General features: G+C 40.0%; 1 protein-coding gene across 1 annotated transcript in view; it reads left to right on the top strand.

Annotated features, from left to right (window-relative positions):
- Positions 1 to 18,484, top strand: part of kcnh5b (potassium voltage-gated channel, subfamily H (eag-related), member 5b) — a 184,509-nt gene that overhangs the window by 32,709 nt on the left and 133,316 nt on the right. Inside the window, exon 6 of the mRNA XM_042387798.1 lies at positions 6,343 to 6,735. Within this exon, the coding sequence (XP_042243732.1) occupies positions 6,343 to 6,735 (393 nt within the window). The remainder of the gene's footprint in view (positions 1 to 6,342; positions 6,736 to 18,484) is intronic.

Genomic DNA, 18,484 nt, shown 5'->3' on the forward strand with positions numbered 1-18,484 from the left:
AAGCCCTGACTTTTGACTTACAGGGAGCATTTTACATATGTTCACCTCAAATTTTGGACTTTTGACCATGTTTAACATAGACATTCGACATCATAACAGTATTAAAATAACCGAAAATCACGAAAAGCGTGATATGTCCCCTTTAACAGCTCAACACGGACCTAACCTCTATAGACACACGCACTGCAAATGTGCTATAGTAGCAACTCTCTGCTCTTTACATTATTTCTGCGCAAATAAACCTTTATATAAAACATTTACTACTACATTAAAACCATTAAAGCAATCCCCCTTCCCCAACACACACACACACACACACACACACACACACACACACACAGACATTGTTGTAGGTCACTTCTAGGGACATTACATTAATTTCCTGGAGACTTACCCTATTCTTAACCATAACCACTGCTTGCCTAACCCTAACCCTAACCTTAACCACTGACCCAAAAATCAGCTTCTTCCTAATTCTGGACATGGCTTTTGTCTCCATTTGGACAACTCTCAGACATGCAGACATACTTTGTCACACACAACCACACCCTCGACCAATCTATCTACGCTGCCCTCCCTGCACCCACATTCACACGCCAACTTCTCTGGAACTGCAGTTGTTTGACACAGCGAGCGGTGCTCTCTCTCTTCCCGGGAACGCTGCTGTGCTCTGGTGGACTGCGGGTGTCATTAATATTTCATGTTGGGTGGAGAGACAAAGGCAGGGTGCTGTGGGCACTCTGAATGATTGTGACTGGTAGAAATTTAGAAAATGGATTTCAGGAAGGATGGGGGACTTGTCTTCTTTTGTCAGAGTTTTATTCATGAATGTTTGAATGAGGTGTGTCACCTTTAATCAAAATTAGCCGGAGTTTCATCCCTGCTGAGCGCACGAGGCAGTGAGCTGGGTGGGTTTTTAGCAAAGTGTTACTTCCAGGATGGTGTAAAGGTGATGAGGACAGGGCGAGGACTGAGAGGAGAGAAAGTGAGGAAGGAATGAGAAAGGAGGAAAAAGACGATAAAAGGAAATTGATGAATTAAGGAGGTAGCTTCTGTAATTCAGTAGAATCTCTCATTCAGCATTTCTTTAATTGGCCTTTCTGGAAAAAATGAAAGGTGTTCCTGGGGTTTACTATCTTAATTTGAAGACAAATGAGCTTCCACTACTGCACTTTCTATTAGAAGCTGAAACCATGATTTTAACAAACAACGATTAATTTGACAGCATACAAAAATGACTGCTCCCATAAAAATGAACCAGCATGGTAGCGCAGGTGCCAACGTTATCATAGCTTCTTCCTTATTCATCATTTACAACAACACTCTCATATATAATCTGTAATTTTTCAAACTTTTTAGCTTTAATCTATGATGTCTTAAAATGTCCACAATTAGTCCTTTTTAACCTGCTGTTATTGTATTTATAAGCAGATTTAAAGACATTTTTACATGTTCATTAAAGTACGGTGTTTTCAACAATTATAATTTCTCGATGAAGACTTAAATATAACTTATATCAGCTTAAAACTACATTATAGTGTGTTAAAAAACATTTCTTCAAGGGACATATTGATAGCTGGAAGAAAAACACCTGAAAGCTGCTCCAGTGTTTTATCATTTGATTATAGATCTATAGCAGCGTCTGGCTGTCACACAATAAGACACAAATAGACGATTTAAATCCGTTGATTACTGAAAGAACAGAACTGACGTAAAAGGAGCAATAAAAACAACTGTAGCCTGCAGAATATAAAGTGATGCTCGTTTAGTTTGTGACAGTCTGATAGACGGACAGACAGGATGATACGATAGGAGACACGCAGCTGTGTGGCCTCATATTTTCCTGAAGGAGCTGCAGACGTACTTGAAACGGAAAAGAAAGAAAAGAGAAGGCTTATGAAGAAAAAAAAAAAGTGAAAAAAGAGCGTTTTTTTATGATTGATTCATGATTCAATCATTTTTATTTTATGAATAAATATGAAAAGCTGCTGTTGATGTGAAAATAAACCAACATGAAACATTAAGATTTATCATTTATTCACTTTGTATTTCAAGTCAAGTCGAGTCGATTTTATTTATATAGTGTCAAATCACAACAGAAGTAATCTCAGGGCACTTTTCACACAGAGCAGGTCTAGACTGTACTCTTTAATTCACAGAGACCCAACATTCCCTCATGAGCAGCACTTGGCGACAACGGCGCGGAAAAAAAAATCCCCTTTAATGGGAAGAAACCTCAAGCAGATCGGGCTGTAGGTGAGGGAGGGGGAGAGGGGGGAGAGAGACACACACAACAACAACAATAATAACAATAACAACAATAATAATAATAGAAATATGAATAACAATAATAATAATAATAGCAGGCTTTGGCGTCAAGCAGGACCATAGCAGCAGGTGGTCCGCGACCATGATCCATAAAAACATGTGAGATGAGAAAACACAAAAACTCCGGGGAAGAAGCCAACATGCATTAATGGTACATGAATGGATGGAGAGGAAGAGGAGGAGAGAGGAGCTCAGTGCATCATGGGAAGTCTCCCTGCAGTCTAGGCGTATAGCAGCATAACTAGGGGCTGATCCAAAGCGAGCTTGGTCGGCCCTAACTATAAGCTTTATCAAAAAGGAAAGTTTTAAGCCTACTCTTAAACGTAGAGAGGGTGTCTGCCCCCTGGACTGAAACTGGAGGATATTTCTTACTGTGTTACGGTGTTAATATGACATATATCAGAAATTGTTTGGACACATGTAGGCGGGCATTCGTGAATAGGGCCTCTACCCCTGTGCCTAACTGAACTCTGACTCTTGAGTGAGATTTTGGCCTTGTTTACTCTGCGTAGTGTCCCTTTTGGGGTTGACAAATAGCCTTGCTTCTGTGGAAGAGTATCTAAGGTTTGGCTGGTAGCTTTCCTGTTCTGTTGTATTACAATCACGTATATCAATATTACATTAAAGCTTGACTGTTTACTGTCCCGTCTGATCAGCTGACCAATCAATAAACACATTTCGATGAAAAGGGTGTTGCTGTCCAGTAAAAAAACTTCTGTGGTTCCTCGCTCTAAGCTCCTCCAGGAGCCTCCTCTTTCCTTGTCTAAGATGCACTTAAGGGATTGGAAGATCCTTGATGATGGAGGAGGGAGATTGGTTTCCGGGTCACGGCCAGAGGACGGAGAAGAGAAGAGGCGAGGAAGCATAACTTAGCCAAATGAAAAGCACCCAGAGAGAGATGCGGACGGGAGGAAGAGAGGGATGTAAAGGCAGGAAAGAAGTAATGTTGGGAGGGAGGTAAGAAGGAAGAAGCAGCGATGGAAATAAGGCAGGATCAGTTTAACCGCCTGGCGTTGGATAGCAGAGGGTTACATAATGTCCTGAGCAAACTCAATAGATATCGCAGGTGATCCATCTGCTCTGCAGCTTGAAAGGCACAGCTGGCATCTTCTGTCAAGGACGCTGTTGAGTGTCACATAAGTAGAGTTGTTCTTTTTTTTTTTTCTCCCTACAATGACGCTGGGCTCCTAATTGGCAGTCTCGCTTTTGAGCTCAGTGCTGCTCCTGACCAGAGGCTGTTTGATTGGCAGCTCTGATGATTAGGATTAGATGAGATGGAGCTCTGACATTATGAAGCTCGCTGTTGATCCTCCGCTCTGCCGACCCGCCTTGTTACTTAACATCAGACTGAGTCCCACTGTGAGGACGAATGAGGCTAACCAAGGCTAACTGTGAATGTTTCTAACATCAGGAGAGCAGGACGTCTTTATCAAAGTGATGTTTCTGTAGTTACATCATTTAGTCCCAGTAGCAGTAGTAGTATAATATGCAGACATATTATAATTGTTGTAGTAGTAGTAATGATGCTAGTTGTATTATAGCATAAGTAGTGGTAAAAGTTCTGTAGTAATACAGCTGTGGTAGTAGAAGCAGGAGTAGATGTAGTAGTAGTAGAATAGGCTAGCGTAGTAGCAGTTGTAGTAAAAGTACAAGGAGTAGTTTGAGTAGTAGCAATAATAGCAGCAGTAGCAGCAGAAATAGAAGCACAAGCTAGCAATTATACAATAGTGGAAGTGGCAGGAGTTATAAAAGTAGAGGCTACGTAGTACAAGTAGGCTACCATTGCAATATAGTATCACTTGGAGTAGTAACAGCTGTAGAAACAGTAAAGTAGTAGCAGCAGTAGGCTACTGTAGTAGTTGTACCATAAACAATAGTAGCAGTCGAAGCAGTAGCATTATCCGCAGTGGTATTAGCATTGTCACTTGTAAAATGTAAGTAAAATATAGGCTAAGAAGTAAGCAGAAGCAGTATGCTGTAATAGGCTAATGCTGCTAATATGCTGTGGTGGCAGGAGCAGGTAGTAGCTGTAGTTGTACAAGTAGTGTTGTAATACATGCAGTAGTACTAGTAGTAGTAGCAGCATTAACAGTGGTAGCCAAAACAGACGAAGAGGTAGCAGTAGTAGCACAGTAGTAGTAATAGTATTAATAGTAAAACATGCTGTAGTTTAAGTAATAGTAGTAACATTAGCAAACTAGTAGAAGCTGTAGCAGTAGTAGACGGGGTAGTAGTAATAGTAGAAGAAGAATAGTTGTAGACGTAGTAGTAGGCTAGTAGTAGTGGTGCCCTTGGAGCAGTCACAGTATTTGAAATACTGGCAGTTGTAAATTAATATGTAGCTGTATTTGCAGTTTTATTAGCTTTAATATTGTTTACTAGTGTTAGCTGTAGGAGTGGTACAGCAGCAGTAATAACTGCAGTAGCAGAAATAATTGACACAGCGTTTATCAACATTTTAATATCATCACCATCAGTACAAACTTATTTGTATCAGCAGTAGCTGTCATAACAGCAATATCAGTAATAAGTTATTTCATTACTTTATAGGGAACAGTGCACATTAATCAACACTAACATTTAACAACATCGATATTAGTGTACCGGAGTTACCCCAACAGCTAATTTGCTCCAGACACAGCTAAAACCTGGCAAATGATGAATAGTTTTTTATTGTTTTTGTGATAGCAGTATCAGCGATATTGATATCAATATTGTTACTACAGCTGTTAATATTAAATATATTTGGATATGTTGAATTGTAGGAAGTGTTGAAATCAGCATGTTATATTTGGAAGTATAATCATGTATTATATATCTGAGGCTGTAGACTATATCACGGTTAATCTCTGTTAGAGACGGATACAAACAGAATAATAAGCAGTTTAGTGTAAAATGAGCTGAATATGTGATGTGTGATCCTTGTGTGGCCCGTAGAGGAAATCAAACTGCTGTTTAATGTAGTCTGTGATCTGCAGAGGAGGCCGAGCTCAGCGGGTTATCACCAGACTGCAAAATATAATGACTGGTTTTTTTTTTGTTTTTTTTTTTCTTCTCTCCTCTTGGTCAACTTCCCTCCTTCGCATCTGATTTTCTTTTTCTCATTTCAACCCTCTTCTGTCTGTGTCTCATTTCAAGCCAAATGCAGTTTTGTCACTGAGAGGCTTTACGGAGCAACAGAAGAGATGAATACAGATGAAAACTGGAGAGGAAACATCACAAATTTTAATATACTTGTCTTGCACTATTTGACCCCTTTTCGCCCCCCCCGACACACACACATACAGCATACAATGAGGGTAATTATTGATCTATTTCAGTAATTCAATCTTTGCTCTCCTGCCTGTTCACAGTTAGATTACAATTAGATGGAGAAACAGAACTGTAGAAATGCGTAATTCTCTTCCTCAGGTGTCTGTTACAAATGTAATTGAGAGTTCAACATATCACTGACACGAGTGCTCAAACTTCTCTTGATATACGACTGTGAAGGTTCATGTAGATTAATGAATAAATCAGGGTCAAACTGGAGTCAGCGCTCAGATGGGAGTGAGCGGAGTTTGCTAAATTCTATACAGAAAAAAACTTAATAGAGAAATAATAAGCACAAGTGAGAGATGACACATTAAAAGAAGCATAAAAAAATACTTGAAATAAGATCAGATGAAGGTAAACATGAGAGAGTAAGTGAGGTTCAAACGTTGTCAGGATCAAACACAGAGTTACACAGAGGTGAAACTATTACAGTCGGCATTTTAAGTAAACATTTAAATGACGATACTGACTTGACAGCTGGTGTCAAGCAGGTTGGTGGACAGTTTAAGAGCCCACATGACACTGATTTGTACAATAAATTTGCCAATGAATGGTTTCTTAATGTGTATATTGTACATTTATAGTGTGTTTGTGTGTTTTATTGGGTATTGATTAATTAACTCTTGGAAGATAAGTGCACTCAGGCTAAAATAAAGAGTTTCATTTAGTAAAGGTTTTCTTGCTCCGTCTGATCTCCAGGTTTTGCAGCTCAACTCCGACATTCTCCCGCAGTACAAGCAGGAGGCCCCTAAGACGCCCCCGCATATAATCCTTCACTACTGCACCTTCAAGACAACCTGGGACTGGGTCATCCTCATCCTCACCTTCTACACGGCCATCATGGTGCCCTACAACGTCTCCTTCAAGACCAAGCAGAACAACATCGTGTGGCTGGTGCTGGACAGCGTGGTGGACGTCATCTTCCTGGTGGACATCGTCCTCAACTTCCACACCACCTTCGTGGGGCCCGGCGGCGAGGTGATCTCTGACCCCAAGCTCATCCGCATGAACTACCTGAAGACCTGGTTCGTCATCGACCTGCTGTCCTGCCTGCCCTATGACATCATCAACGCCTTTGAGAATGTGGATGAGGTATGGTTGTAGATTTTGGATATCTTTTCCAGGTGTGAGTGGTTGGATGGTCGGGATGGTTTGCAAAATACAGGAAGTTGAAACCAGAAACTGAGGTTTTTGTCCTGAGTCCCGTATGTGTTTAGGTTTAAGCAATGAAAGCACTTTGGTTTAAGGTTAGTAAAAGATCTTGGTTTTATATTCAGTGTTAATACAGATGTTGTGATGCAAGTAACTGCAGAAAAAATACACTGTCACTGACCATTTTCCCATGTTGGCAGAAAGTGTAACTCAGGCAGTATTGTGTTTACTTGACTTGTTGTAATTTAGCTGTATAAAAACATAATTTCTGGGAGACAGAAGCTGTGTCTTAAATCGCATACTTCTGTTAGTACACTTTCATGTAGTACACTGTGTACATTATGTACTTACTAGCGTGGTGCGCAAATTTTTACAGGGTAGTGTTGTCTCAAATCAAACACAGCTGTTGTGCACTTACCGGAAATGATGATCACAAATTAGCATTAGCTAGCGTTAGCATTCGCGTTATCGTTCGCGCTACCAAATCATTACAGACTGCTAAATTAACCCAAACAACATACTGATGGCTTATATCTGACAACAGTATAGTGGTGCTTAGTGCTGAAAAAACACATGTACAACTTACATTTGTATAATGTGGCGATGTTCACCGTAGTTACAACGTACCTGGCCGCCATTTCCAGTTTGAAAAGTGGTCCCTCCCCTTCCACTATGTAGCCAAAGTGTCCATAGTTCCACACTCAACTTTTTGACCGTTTTGAGTGCACCATCCAGGTACTCACAGTGCACTGCATTTTCCCATACTTCTCAGTGTGAATGCACTTATGCACTCAAAATGTGAAGTGTAAGTACAGAAGTATGCGATTTGAGACACAGCAAGAGTTTAGAGGTGAAAGTGTTCAATGGGCAATGAGCAGGGTTGAATAGTGAGGATTGATATCCTGTTTCCAGGAAAATTACTTGCTGGATTGCGAGATTCTTAGCTTGTGTATGCTTGTGTGTTCATATACTGAAGACTATTGTATGTGCTGAAAGAAAGGCGCTTTCTTCACATCTCATTCATGCATACATGCAACTTGCTAGACTAGAAGTGGATCAACCTTTCAGGCATGGAGAGTATCACCTTTACACTACAACACAAGGATAACCCTCCCGTTCCTCAAACCACTGACACAATGCTGAAATAGCTGCATGGAACTGACTTCACTTCCCTACATGCAGTTACTGTCATACACTCCCATATAACCACTCGGACATAATTCTAATTCTGATGCCAGTTTGTGACATCATAACCTTTTTGGAGCCAAGTGTGTTCCGGTATGCATCTTATAAACTTGTTATATAGAAGAATGGACTTCAGTGAAGTAGGAGACAGCTTGTGTCCAGCAGTTAAACTTTTGAAATGAAACAATATTTACATACTCATAGATTTTCCACTGAGGGAGAAGGAGAAGATGTTGTTTTAAGGATTTTTAACAAGGTAATTGAACTTGTTTTTTTTGTTATTTTGGCTAAGATATGTGCAGTTGAATGGCATTTGGCCTGACAAAGACAGTAATTGTGTCTAAAAAAAAACTGTTCACTGGTCAACAGGCCTGGCTGTAATTGTTTAGAATTAATTATTGAAATTCTTTAAAAGTCAATACCCTGATTGCTCTAAGGTCATTACGATGTACTTAACCTCTTACCAGACACCCCATTTTCATGCACAAGCCTGAAAATAATGAACCCAAGATAAGAAGGTAACTGTTCTTCAATTTCAACTCTTTTGATTACAGTCACAACCTTGGTCTTGGTCTCAAAAGGTAAATCTTTATATTTTACAACCAAAATGTCAGAACGAGGGTAAGTGATCTTAAAAATAATGCCACCAAGGCTGAAGTGTCCCATGGGTGGGGCAGTGTCACTTAACAGGTTAAATCTGCCAGCATGTAGAACTGACTAAGTATAATGATGTTGGGATTGCGGTTATGATTTTCTAAAGTGGGTCTCATCAGGCACAAGAACAAGAGCTGATATTTAGGATGGTTTCCTGACCTGTGAGATGAAATAATGGTTCATCAGCTGTTTGACTTTAGAAATATTGGGAGGAGACTTCAAGCGTTGTAGAGAAATCTATGTTTTTGCAGAAGCTTTCACTTCAACAGCAATGTTGGTGTCTGAGGAAAAAAACAATTAAATGAATCTGCCTTAGGGAATGAGAGTTTTTAGATTGTGAATCTGTTGTTTGATTTCTGGCTGATGTTCCATGTGGGATCAGGCCTCTTTAGAGTACTTTTCACGGCCATTTACACCCGTCAAATATCAAGGATTTATATCAATAAGGCCTGAAATCCATTAAAGGTGATTTTCCGCTTGATTTCCCACTGAATTTATTAGAGCTCAGCCTGAGTGGATGGGCCAATCTATTGGATGTAAAATGAAAAATGAACAGATGATATCCACTAATGTTGTATTCATGTAGTCCTGTGCTTTTTGTGTGGGTGTGTATTTATATCAGACAACATTTGTGGAAAAACACATTGTGGGCATGTGTTTGTGGATGCATTATTGTTTTTGTGTGTACATGTGTGTCTGCCAAGCAGGGTATTAATCACATGAGTTTTTGAAGGCCAGTAATAATAATAAAAGCAGTAGCCTATTTAAGCTGCCTGCCGCACATTTTTCAACATCTATTGCTTTTTCATGCCAATAAATATTCCACACCTCCTTCAGCAGTTTATTCTTGTCTGAAAGACCATTTAGATCAACATGGCGCACTAAAACTCCAATGTTTTTTAATGGTACAGATCCAAAAGTCTCAACAATATCATACAGTGCATCTAGCATTAGCATTAACATTAACAAAGTACAGCTGAGAATGATGGGATTGTCATTAGATTTACAGGTATTTGCTATAAACCAAAGTACTGGACGCATTTCACTCTAACTCTGGTAGTCGATGAAACGTCAGGATCCCTTATGTTATTACTAAGAGGCAACTACCACAGCTTGAGGCTGAAGCCACTGTGGAAGTCCCTTAAAATGCCACAGATGGCTGCTAGATGCTCCAACTGACTCCCATTTAAAAAAACAAACAAACAAAAAAAAACTCAACTTCTCTCTAGAAATACTTTTTTTCAACAAGACATTTTGGTCTCAATCTCTAAATTCAGGCCCTCTAATAAGTGTGCTGGTGGTCATTTTGGAAATAATTGCTCTGTTAATAAGATTTGAAAACTTATAACAGCTTTGATGTCTGCTGTTGACAGCTGTGATTGACAGTTGGCTCACCTGCCGCTCTCCCTGACTCCGGGATTCGCAGAGTTTTGTCACAATATTTCACAAAGTTTAATGTTACTTGATTATGATACCTGCCCTGTTAGCATAATTTAGCTCGATGTTTCCAGTAAGCTAGTGTTAGCTTCGGTCTGAGGTAGCGGGGCGTGTTTCCAGAGCGTGAAAGCAACACCCTACACTTCTTATTTGGAAGGTCCTGGCTACAAACTGAAAAGATGGTGTCAACCATCAAGCCACAACTCTGGGGTAGTGTTGTCTCAAATCAAACACGGCCGTTGTGCACTTACCGGAAATGACGATCACAAATTAGCATTAGCTAGCATTAGCATTCGTGCTACCAAATCATTACAGACTGCTAAATTAACATACAAAAACATACTGATGGCTTATATCCGACAACAGTATAGTGGTACTTAGTGCTAAAAACACATGTATAACTTACATTTGTATAATGTGGCGATGTTCACTGTAATTACAACATACCCGGTCGCCATTTCCAGTTTGAAAAGTGGTCCCTCCCCTTCCGCTACGTAGCCAAGGTGGCGACCATTGAGGGCGAGAAGTGTCCATAGTTCCACACTCAACTTTTTGACTGTTTTGAGTGCACCATCCGGGTACTCACAGTGCACTGCATTTTTCCATACTTCTCAGTGTGAACGCACTTATGCACTCAAAATGTTAAGTGTAAGTACAGAAGTATGTGATTTGAGACACAGCACAATGGTTGACGTAACACCACTATGTCCATCTTTATATACAGTCTATGATTATTACACTTCACCCTGAGGGGTACATGAACGCAGAAGTGGTGGGCTGACAGACATCAACATCCTGATGCCGCTAGCGTGGCTATTAATAACTGTTAGCTGCAGGCCTAGTTGTTTTTCTTCATGTAATACAAGAGATGGAGGCAAAGAACGCTGTTTCCAGCACTTCTTTACTTTCTACACTGGGATATCACGTCCACTTACCAGAGAGAAAAGGTTAGTTGTGTTTGAATTTCATCCGTTTCGTTTAGAGTCAGTTTAATCCCCGGTTTAATTAGTTTCACGGGTGAGAGTTAACTTGTAGGGTTGTGAAAATATAGGAGTATTGTTGCTATGGTTACCTGCAGTTTAATATGATTTGAGCTCACACTAGTTGCCCTGAAAAATGTTTGTCAAGTCCTGATATATTTTTTTAATGAGCAACTTCCAGCCAGCCTGAAATCAGTAATTCTCATGGCTCTGATGTAATAATAGTAAATATATATGGGTAAATTATAATGTGGAACATTATTTAACAGGCTGTGAAGGATTTAAAGACATAATGGCCCTCTTGGGATAGATTACATCCTTTAAGAAAAAAAACAGAAAACAATATTGAATGAATATATAAAGTCTGCCAAGAAAGTAACATTTCATAGCAGGGCTGCAGACTGTTTTTATGTAGCTGTGGTCAGGCTGAAACTTGACATCACCGGCTGAAATATTTAAATTTATTCAAGGCCAATATCGAGCCCATAAGTCTCAGCTTAACATTCAGTTTGAAACCTCTTTCCCAGCGTGTTGTTGTGTGTGTGTGTTTGTGTCTGCTCTCCTGCTGACTCTCTTCCCTCCTTCAGATCGAATGGTGTACGGTATTGTGGATCCTCCAGTAGGTTTCTGGAGTGGCGCTGTGTGTTGTCTCAGGTGTCTCTCCTCCTTTGGCCTCTCACTGCCTGTCGCTGATGGATTCAATGAGATCCTGCTGGGTGGAGTTTTCTGTTTCTGTCCTTTAAAACGGCAGACAGCAGAGAGCAGGGGGGAGACAGGCTGAGAGGAAATCAATGGCACGTAAATTTCCAGCCACTAAAGAGGATACAGCCCGAGTCTCTCTTCCCCTCTTTACTAAATTGACGTTTTTGTTGCTGCTTTCCCGTATTAGCAGGCTGGAAGAATGGATGGATGCTGACTGAGGACAGTGTGTGGGCGGCTTAAGGTGCAGTGTGAAGGAAAATAGCAGAGATTATTATAGGCTCATTGCAGACTGAATTCCCCCCGTTGCTGTCTCTGATGGCTGAAGCAGGCGGGAAGTATTTTTAGTTGTATTTTAATGCCGGTTTGAAGACACTGCCGAGCCGTGCCAAGCTGGTGACACGCAGGTGCTGCCAACTCACGTACAAACAAGCACAGAAACACAAACACATACATATTCATGACTTGTGAGGACCATACAAGTCATTTCTAAGTCCTAAGTGTCAACTCTCCAATTGTGAAATCACCTCATTTTGGAGAAGTTTCCTCATCTTTCTGACAGTGTGAAGATTTTTTTTTACTTTACTTTAAATACAAAACTTGCCTTATTTTTGGAAATCGTTACTGTAGTATGGTAATATTTTACTCAACATCTTCATTGCTTAGATTGTGATTTTGGTAGTCACAGCTGGGGCCATATAATTACTTTAAATTGTATTATTTTGGTTTCTATTATTTATTTATTTCACTTCCATTTTTCTGTTGATTATTTCTTAAATAATAGCTATAATCTGTAACAAATGAGCTGACAGTGTGTAATGTGTCAGCAACTGTGCAGCTCCCCTTGGCTTTACTGAGCTTTATAGTGACTTTCAGCTCATTGTTTATCTGTCCGGCTGCAACTTTACTGTTTTGGTTCACTCTCAGCGCTCTCATAACGTCATTTTCAGTGAGAAAAAGCTCTAAAAAGCCACTACCTGCTCAGTACCAAACCGCAAACAGACACAGTTAGCTGTAGACTAGCTGGTGAACATAGTGGAGCATTTAGCAGCTAAAGAGCCAGATATTTCCCTCAGGAGCTGGTAGAGAGCAGAAACAGAGCTAAAAGAGAGTGAATATTGGATTTACATTCACCAGGTGGACAGAAACACGACTCCAAATGAATGATAATGTTGCTCCGTAACTGCTGGATGTGGAAATAAGCAACTGTTTGCTAAAAAGTTCATCTATCAACTTATTTCTGCTGAAAACAAGCGAACAAAACATCACTTATTGCTGGTTTAAACAATTAATCAACTGTTTTATTAATTTCAAGATTGACCAGTTTGTGTTCCAGCTCAGTAAAGAATCCAACATTTGTCCGTGGCATTTTTTTACAGTGCGTCTCTTGGCCGTTGAGCTGACTGCTTGTGTTATTCTAAAGGTCTGTTCAGACAGAAAGTGGTGAATTTGACTGTTTGGCCATTTGTACAGTTTGTACCCCAAACAGCCTGATATATTGACTGTACATACGTAAGCCGTAAGCTAGCTAGCAACAGACGCACCGACCGTTTGTGAGAGTGTGTCTGTGTCTTCACCAGAAACTCCAGTTCTCTCTGCTTCTACCTCTCCTCTTCGTAAGCGCAGGTTTTTCACTCCAGTTGAAACATTTTGAACTTGTGCAGATGTGTCTTTGCGTCAGGTCGCACAGTTTGCTTTTAATTTCGTCTTTCCACTGACTTTAAACAGAACACAAGGTGAATTTTAGAGGTGGTACAATTGCATATAAACACACCATCTGCCTCATCTACAGATCTCAGCAACTGAGTAGGTAGCAAAATGTCGCCTACAAGACCTACAAGTTGTACAAAAACAGAATTTTCCTTCAAGGTTTAAGAACTTTTCTCTTTGTTCCTGTTGACATTTTGGAGATACAAGGGTTTCTTACATCATAAGAACAGCAACACCTACATAGAGACACATACAGGTCAGAAGTAACATCAACAAACAGAAGTAGTCGGGCTACAGCTGTAAAACAACAGCAGCAAAAAAAATGATGTAACATTCTCATGACGAGTTGTGCTGATGCTCCCTGAAGTGTCAGCAGAGGTGGTGGTGGTGTGTATGTGTGTGTGTTGACGGGGGGATAGGTGTTGGAGTCAGGCAGGGAGGAACCCCCCGCGGGTCCTGAAGCCACCTGCTGTCACGGAGGAGCCCGGGGAGCTCACAGTGTGCGTTTGCAGGCGCCGCGATGGCTCAGATAGATCTAATCCAGGCTGACCTTTCTGCGTGGCGTGCATGTTGCCACCGCCACAGCCGGCTGAGCTGACAGAGCCGGGAGGGAGCTGCAGTCATACAGTCGGGGGTGGGATATTAACACTCTGCTTGTTAACATGGAGAGATGGAGGGAAGGAGAAAAACTGGAGAGGTGGAGTTGAATGTGTGTGCTGAATGACTTAAATATCAAATAACGAATTGGACGCTGGTTGGATGGGAGGATGAAAAGACAAGAGGATGAAGTGATAGAAGAATGACAGATAGAGGGATGCAAAAAGAAGGATAGCGTTGATATGGGTGAGAGTGCTAGCTTTTTAAAATCTAAGGGAAGAATTGGTGGGTGAAGGGATGAATGATAAAGAGATAAAAAGTAGAATAGAAAAAAGGAGATGGGAAGAATGGATAAAAACGAAGTGATTGATTAAATATGTGGAAGAAGGAGCTTGGCAAAATGGAAATATCAGAATCAATCCATGCACAGTATATTCATGTGTCTTGCCATAAATAAAGCAACGTGATGTCTTAATTATTTATCTTTTGGTAAGGAACAACTCTGGAAGAAGCAGATGATGTGTGTTGTTGCTTGGCGTTGCGGGTCGGTTTAATTGCTGGTGTTTTTTGGTGCTTGCACTCTGCATGTGTTACTGGATAATTCTTCAGGTGATAAACTAAGTTTGTCGTATTTCATGCCTTTGTTGGCACAGACCTTCAGCGAGATTTACAACATACATCACCAATATGTTGAACTTTAAGTAGCAAAAATATTGCCACACCTCCAATGTCTTGTTCTCTCTCGTCTATCCATAACAGCTCTTTACGTTTACGATTGTTGGAGCTGTCGCTTCTGAAGAAGCACTCATCTCTCTCCCATCTACTTCTGACCTTTCATACCAAAGCAATGGTGTGGTGTGTTGTTAAGTCAACCAATCCTGCAGTGTAATTAGTCTACTACATGTTATGTAGTAGAATGTACAGTAGCATGTAGTTTGTGTCAAAGGTACATCGCTTGAAATGTACTTTGCTAGTTTTCATATCCTGGACTTTTTTTTCATTTTGATGAGGATATACTGTATATTGGATGCAGAGGTGAAACAATAATGCTGAGATCATATTGTACATTCATTTATCCCTCTAGTTGTAATAACAAAGAAGATATATGGGGATTTTGATGCCAGAGTTGCCTGTCTCCAGGTAAAGAAATGTCTCTCATATGTTCTGTTTCTAGATCTGGATAATCACATCCGATCTCCAGGTCTTTGCATTCCCACCTGGGATTAAAAATCATCTCAAAATGCAAATTAGTTAGGCAGGATTGGCGGATTTGGAGAGAAACATTGTACGTCCCAGGTTAAGGGAAGCAGTACCATGAAATTTTCATCTTTATATCATTTTTTTTGCAAGGAAGCACTTGCTTATGCTAGCAGGAAGAGGTAGAGTTAGGTGACCTTTCAACTGACCTTTCTGAAGAATGTGTCCACATTGTACTTGTATTTCCACCTGGTTGAGATCTGATCATAATGCGAGGCTTCCTCCAGTCCTGATCCGATTGTCTTCCAATCACAATGTGTTTTACCTTCATTTACACCAACAAATGTTTTTCTTAATCCAGGTAGGATATCAAGATTACATGTTAATGTCAGGCGTAAAAGGTGTGAAAATTGCTGGCTAATCATCATAAAAATCTGGTATTAAAAGGGGACGTGTTAAGCTTTTGGGGGGGTTTTCTGTTATCTATATTATGATGTCGGATGTTAAACGTAATCAAAGTTCCAACAGTTGTAAGACAATGTTTCCAATGTTTTTTTTTTTTAAACAAGATGACATCAGCTTGATGCACATATCCATAAACAGATGTCCATTCTGTAATCTTTGTTGCTGAGGTTGTTCACGTTGACCATTTATATGTTTTAGATCGGATTCGTGCCACAATGTGTACAGATGTATTTTAGAAATTGACATTTTGAGTAAAAAACAAGAAAAAGAAGTAAAATCTTACTACTTTTGTTAGGTACAGGAGCTAAAACTTTTTTTGTTTTTTTACTGTAAATCATACAAAGATATTCCAGTAGAGCCCCAGAATATAAAATTAGACCTAGAAATGTGCATGATATATCTCTCTTAACACACATATCATTCAAAAGTGATAAAAGTAGCTATTATAAGTTACATTTCCATTCATCAGTGCTAGAAGTGTGGATAACCATCTTGGACAAATGGCTGCATGCTGCCAAGTCATAAAAGGGAGTTTTGCTATTCTTTCTGTTTTGCCGACATGGGCTGCATGCAGCAAAGAACAGTAGAAACACTGTGGATGAAAATATGGAGTGATGGAATAGAAGGGAAAGGTAGATGACAAGATGAGAAAAACAAATTGTATGCCCCTGGTGAATATGTAAGTTACCTTGTAAGCAGTTTTCTTTCTCTGTTGCTTATGTGATGCAACATATTTCCATCTGTTGCTAATTGGTTGTGGTTCTATTGTAAGATTCCACTAATCCCCAAACATAATCTGTATTTTTTTGTCTTGCATGTGTCCAAGAGAAAAAAAAAAAACATTCTGGAAAGCTTTTGAACTGAATGATAAAACTGTACCAAAATATCTAAACACTCGGATTAAATTTCATCCTCCTGTTTCTAAAAGAATTAAAACTGTTGACAAGAAGCACCATGGGGACATTTTAGCTTAGTTTAAAAAAAAAAAAATGTCAGGGACGTTGCAAAAACCAAAGTAACAGGTTACAATAACATGATACAGATGTGTTGCATATAGGATTTCTAGACAAGGCTAATTTGTGACCCCTGCCCCTGGTTAGGCTTTTCTACTTAAAAATCGTCATAACATTTCATTATTACTCAAAGTACATTAGTTAAAGTCAAGTTTTTCATTACCATTTGGTGTTGGTGTTTGTTTTTGTGACATATGGACAAAGTACAGCTGGGGCGCGATTGTTCACACATTTAAAAATCAGTTTGATAAAAGAAAAGTTGATAAAGCTGTCATAACTGAGCAACTTGTACTTTTTCTGAATTGTCCAGTGATGCCATTTCATTTGTTTTTAATCCAGTGTTTTCAGTGCTTGTTTGTATATTGATGTAACAGGTTTGACAATTGTCTGTGAAGCTTGGCTCCATACAGTAACACAATAGAATACATGTGAAAATATCATGGCATGCATGAACAGTTGAGCTGCCTTAAGCATGTGGCATGTGGGCATGTAATGTCTTATCATCCTAAAACAGTTCAGATTTGTCTTTACTGTCTTGCATAGCTTTTTAATGTGTTTACCAAATTTGAGTTGGGAGTCTAAAATGACACCAAAGAATTTCAAAATCACTGACTTCAGTTGTTTCCTCTTGATCTATTTTAATTGTTAGCTTATCTTTTGCTTTCCCTCTCATGGAAAAACACATTGACACAGTCTTTTTAAGACTCAGGGTTAAATTATTGTTTTTGAGCCATTGGGATACAACCTTTGTTTGTTAATGTCTCAACAAAAGGGGTTTTAGCTGATATATAAATGATTGTCTCATCAGCATACATTTGACAACCAGCTCTTTTACAGCATTTTGGTAAATCATTTATGTATGAGCTGAAAAGCAGAGGCCCCAATATCGAGGCTTGTGGAATACCCATTCTGGATTGTATGGGAATTGAATGTTTTGCATTGATTTTAACATGTTGCTCTCTACATTCAAGATATGATGCAAACCAGTTGGTTGTTTGCTCTGAAAATTAAAGGTGCTAAGTTTGTTCAGAAGTATGTCAAAAGCCTTTTCCAGGCCTAAACATACTGCTGCCAATACAATACTGTTGTCTAGTGGGCTCTTGATGCCTGTGAGATCATGGTGGTTCAGACTCACCAGATAGTTCATGTCCCGCGGGGTTGAAAACTGTGCTGATAGGTTGACTGAGGTCTTATGAAGCATGACTGGCGCAAGCAGTTTGGACAGGCCCAACAGTGGTACTGTCTGTCCAATTGATCCACGCGCACCAACTAAGCCCCACCCCAGCAAAGGATGCTGCTCCAGCGGGGTGTTCGCCCAGCTGCCCTGCGGTAAGCCCACCTTCCTGCGTCTGCTCCGGTGAATGGTTGGTTGATGCGCTGAGGTTTAATTGTATGTTTCCGGATAGTAAGATCAGGAGCAGTAGTACACTGGGAGCATGCCACTCGCCTCTTCTGAGAGTGTTTTGTTTGCTTGGTGTGCCGAGATCGAGTAAATTACAAGGTATCCATGTCAGAGGAATTTCAATCTCAGCCTTTCAGTCAGGGGTGCAACTGCACCATCATCTCTTTGCTTATTGTCCAAATTACCTCTTTGTTCTAGGTTTGTCCTTGTACTGGTGAGTATTTGTTTAAAAGCAATGGCTAAAGCAGTGAGTAGTTGCAGGGAGAAGCAGGTTAAACAGATAAGAGTGGAGCCTAACAAACTACCCATACCCTCGGCAGTCATCTTCAATCATCCCTTCATTCAATCCT

The sequence above is a fragment of the Thunnus maccoyii genome, chromosome 16 (genome assembly GCF_910596095.1).
Source record: "Thunnus maccoyii chromosome 16, fThuMac1.1, whole genome shotgun sequence".
Lineage (NCBI taxonomy): Eukaryota > Metazoa > Chordata > Actinopteri > Scombriformes > Scombridae > Thunnus > Thunnus maccoyii.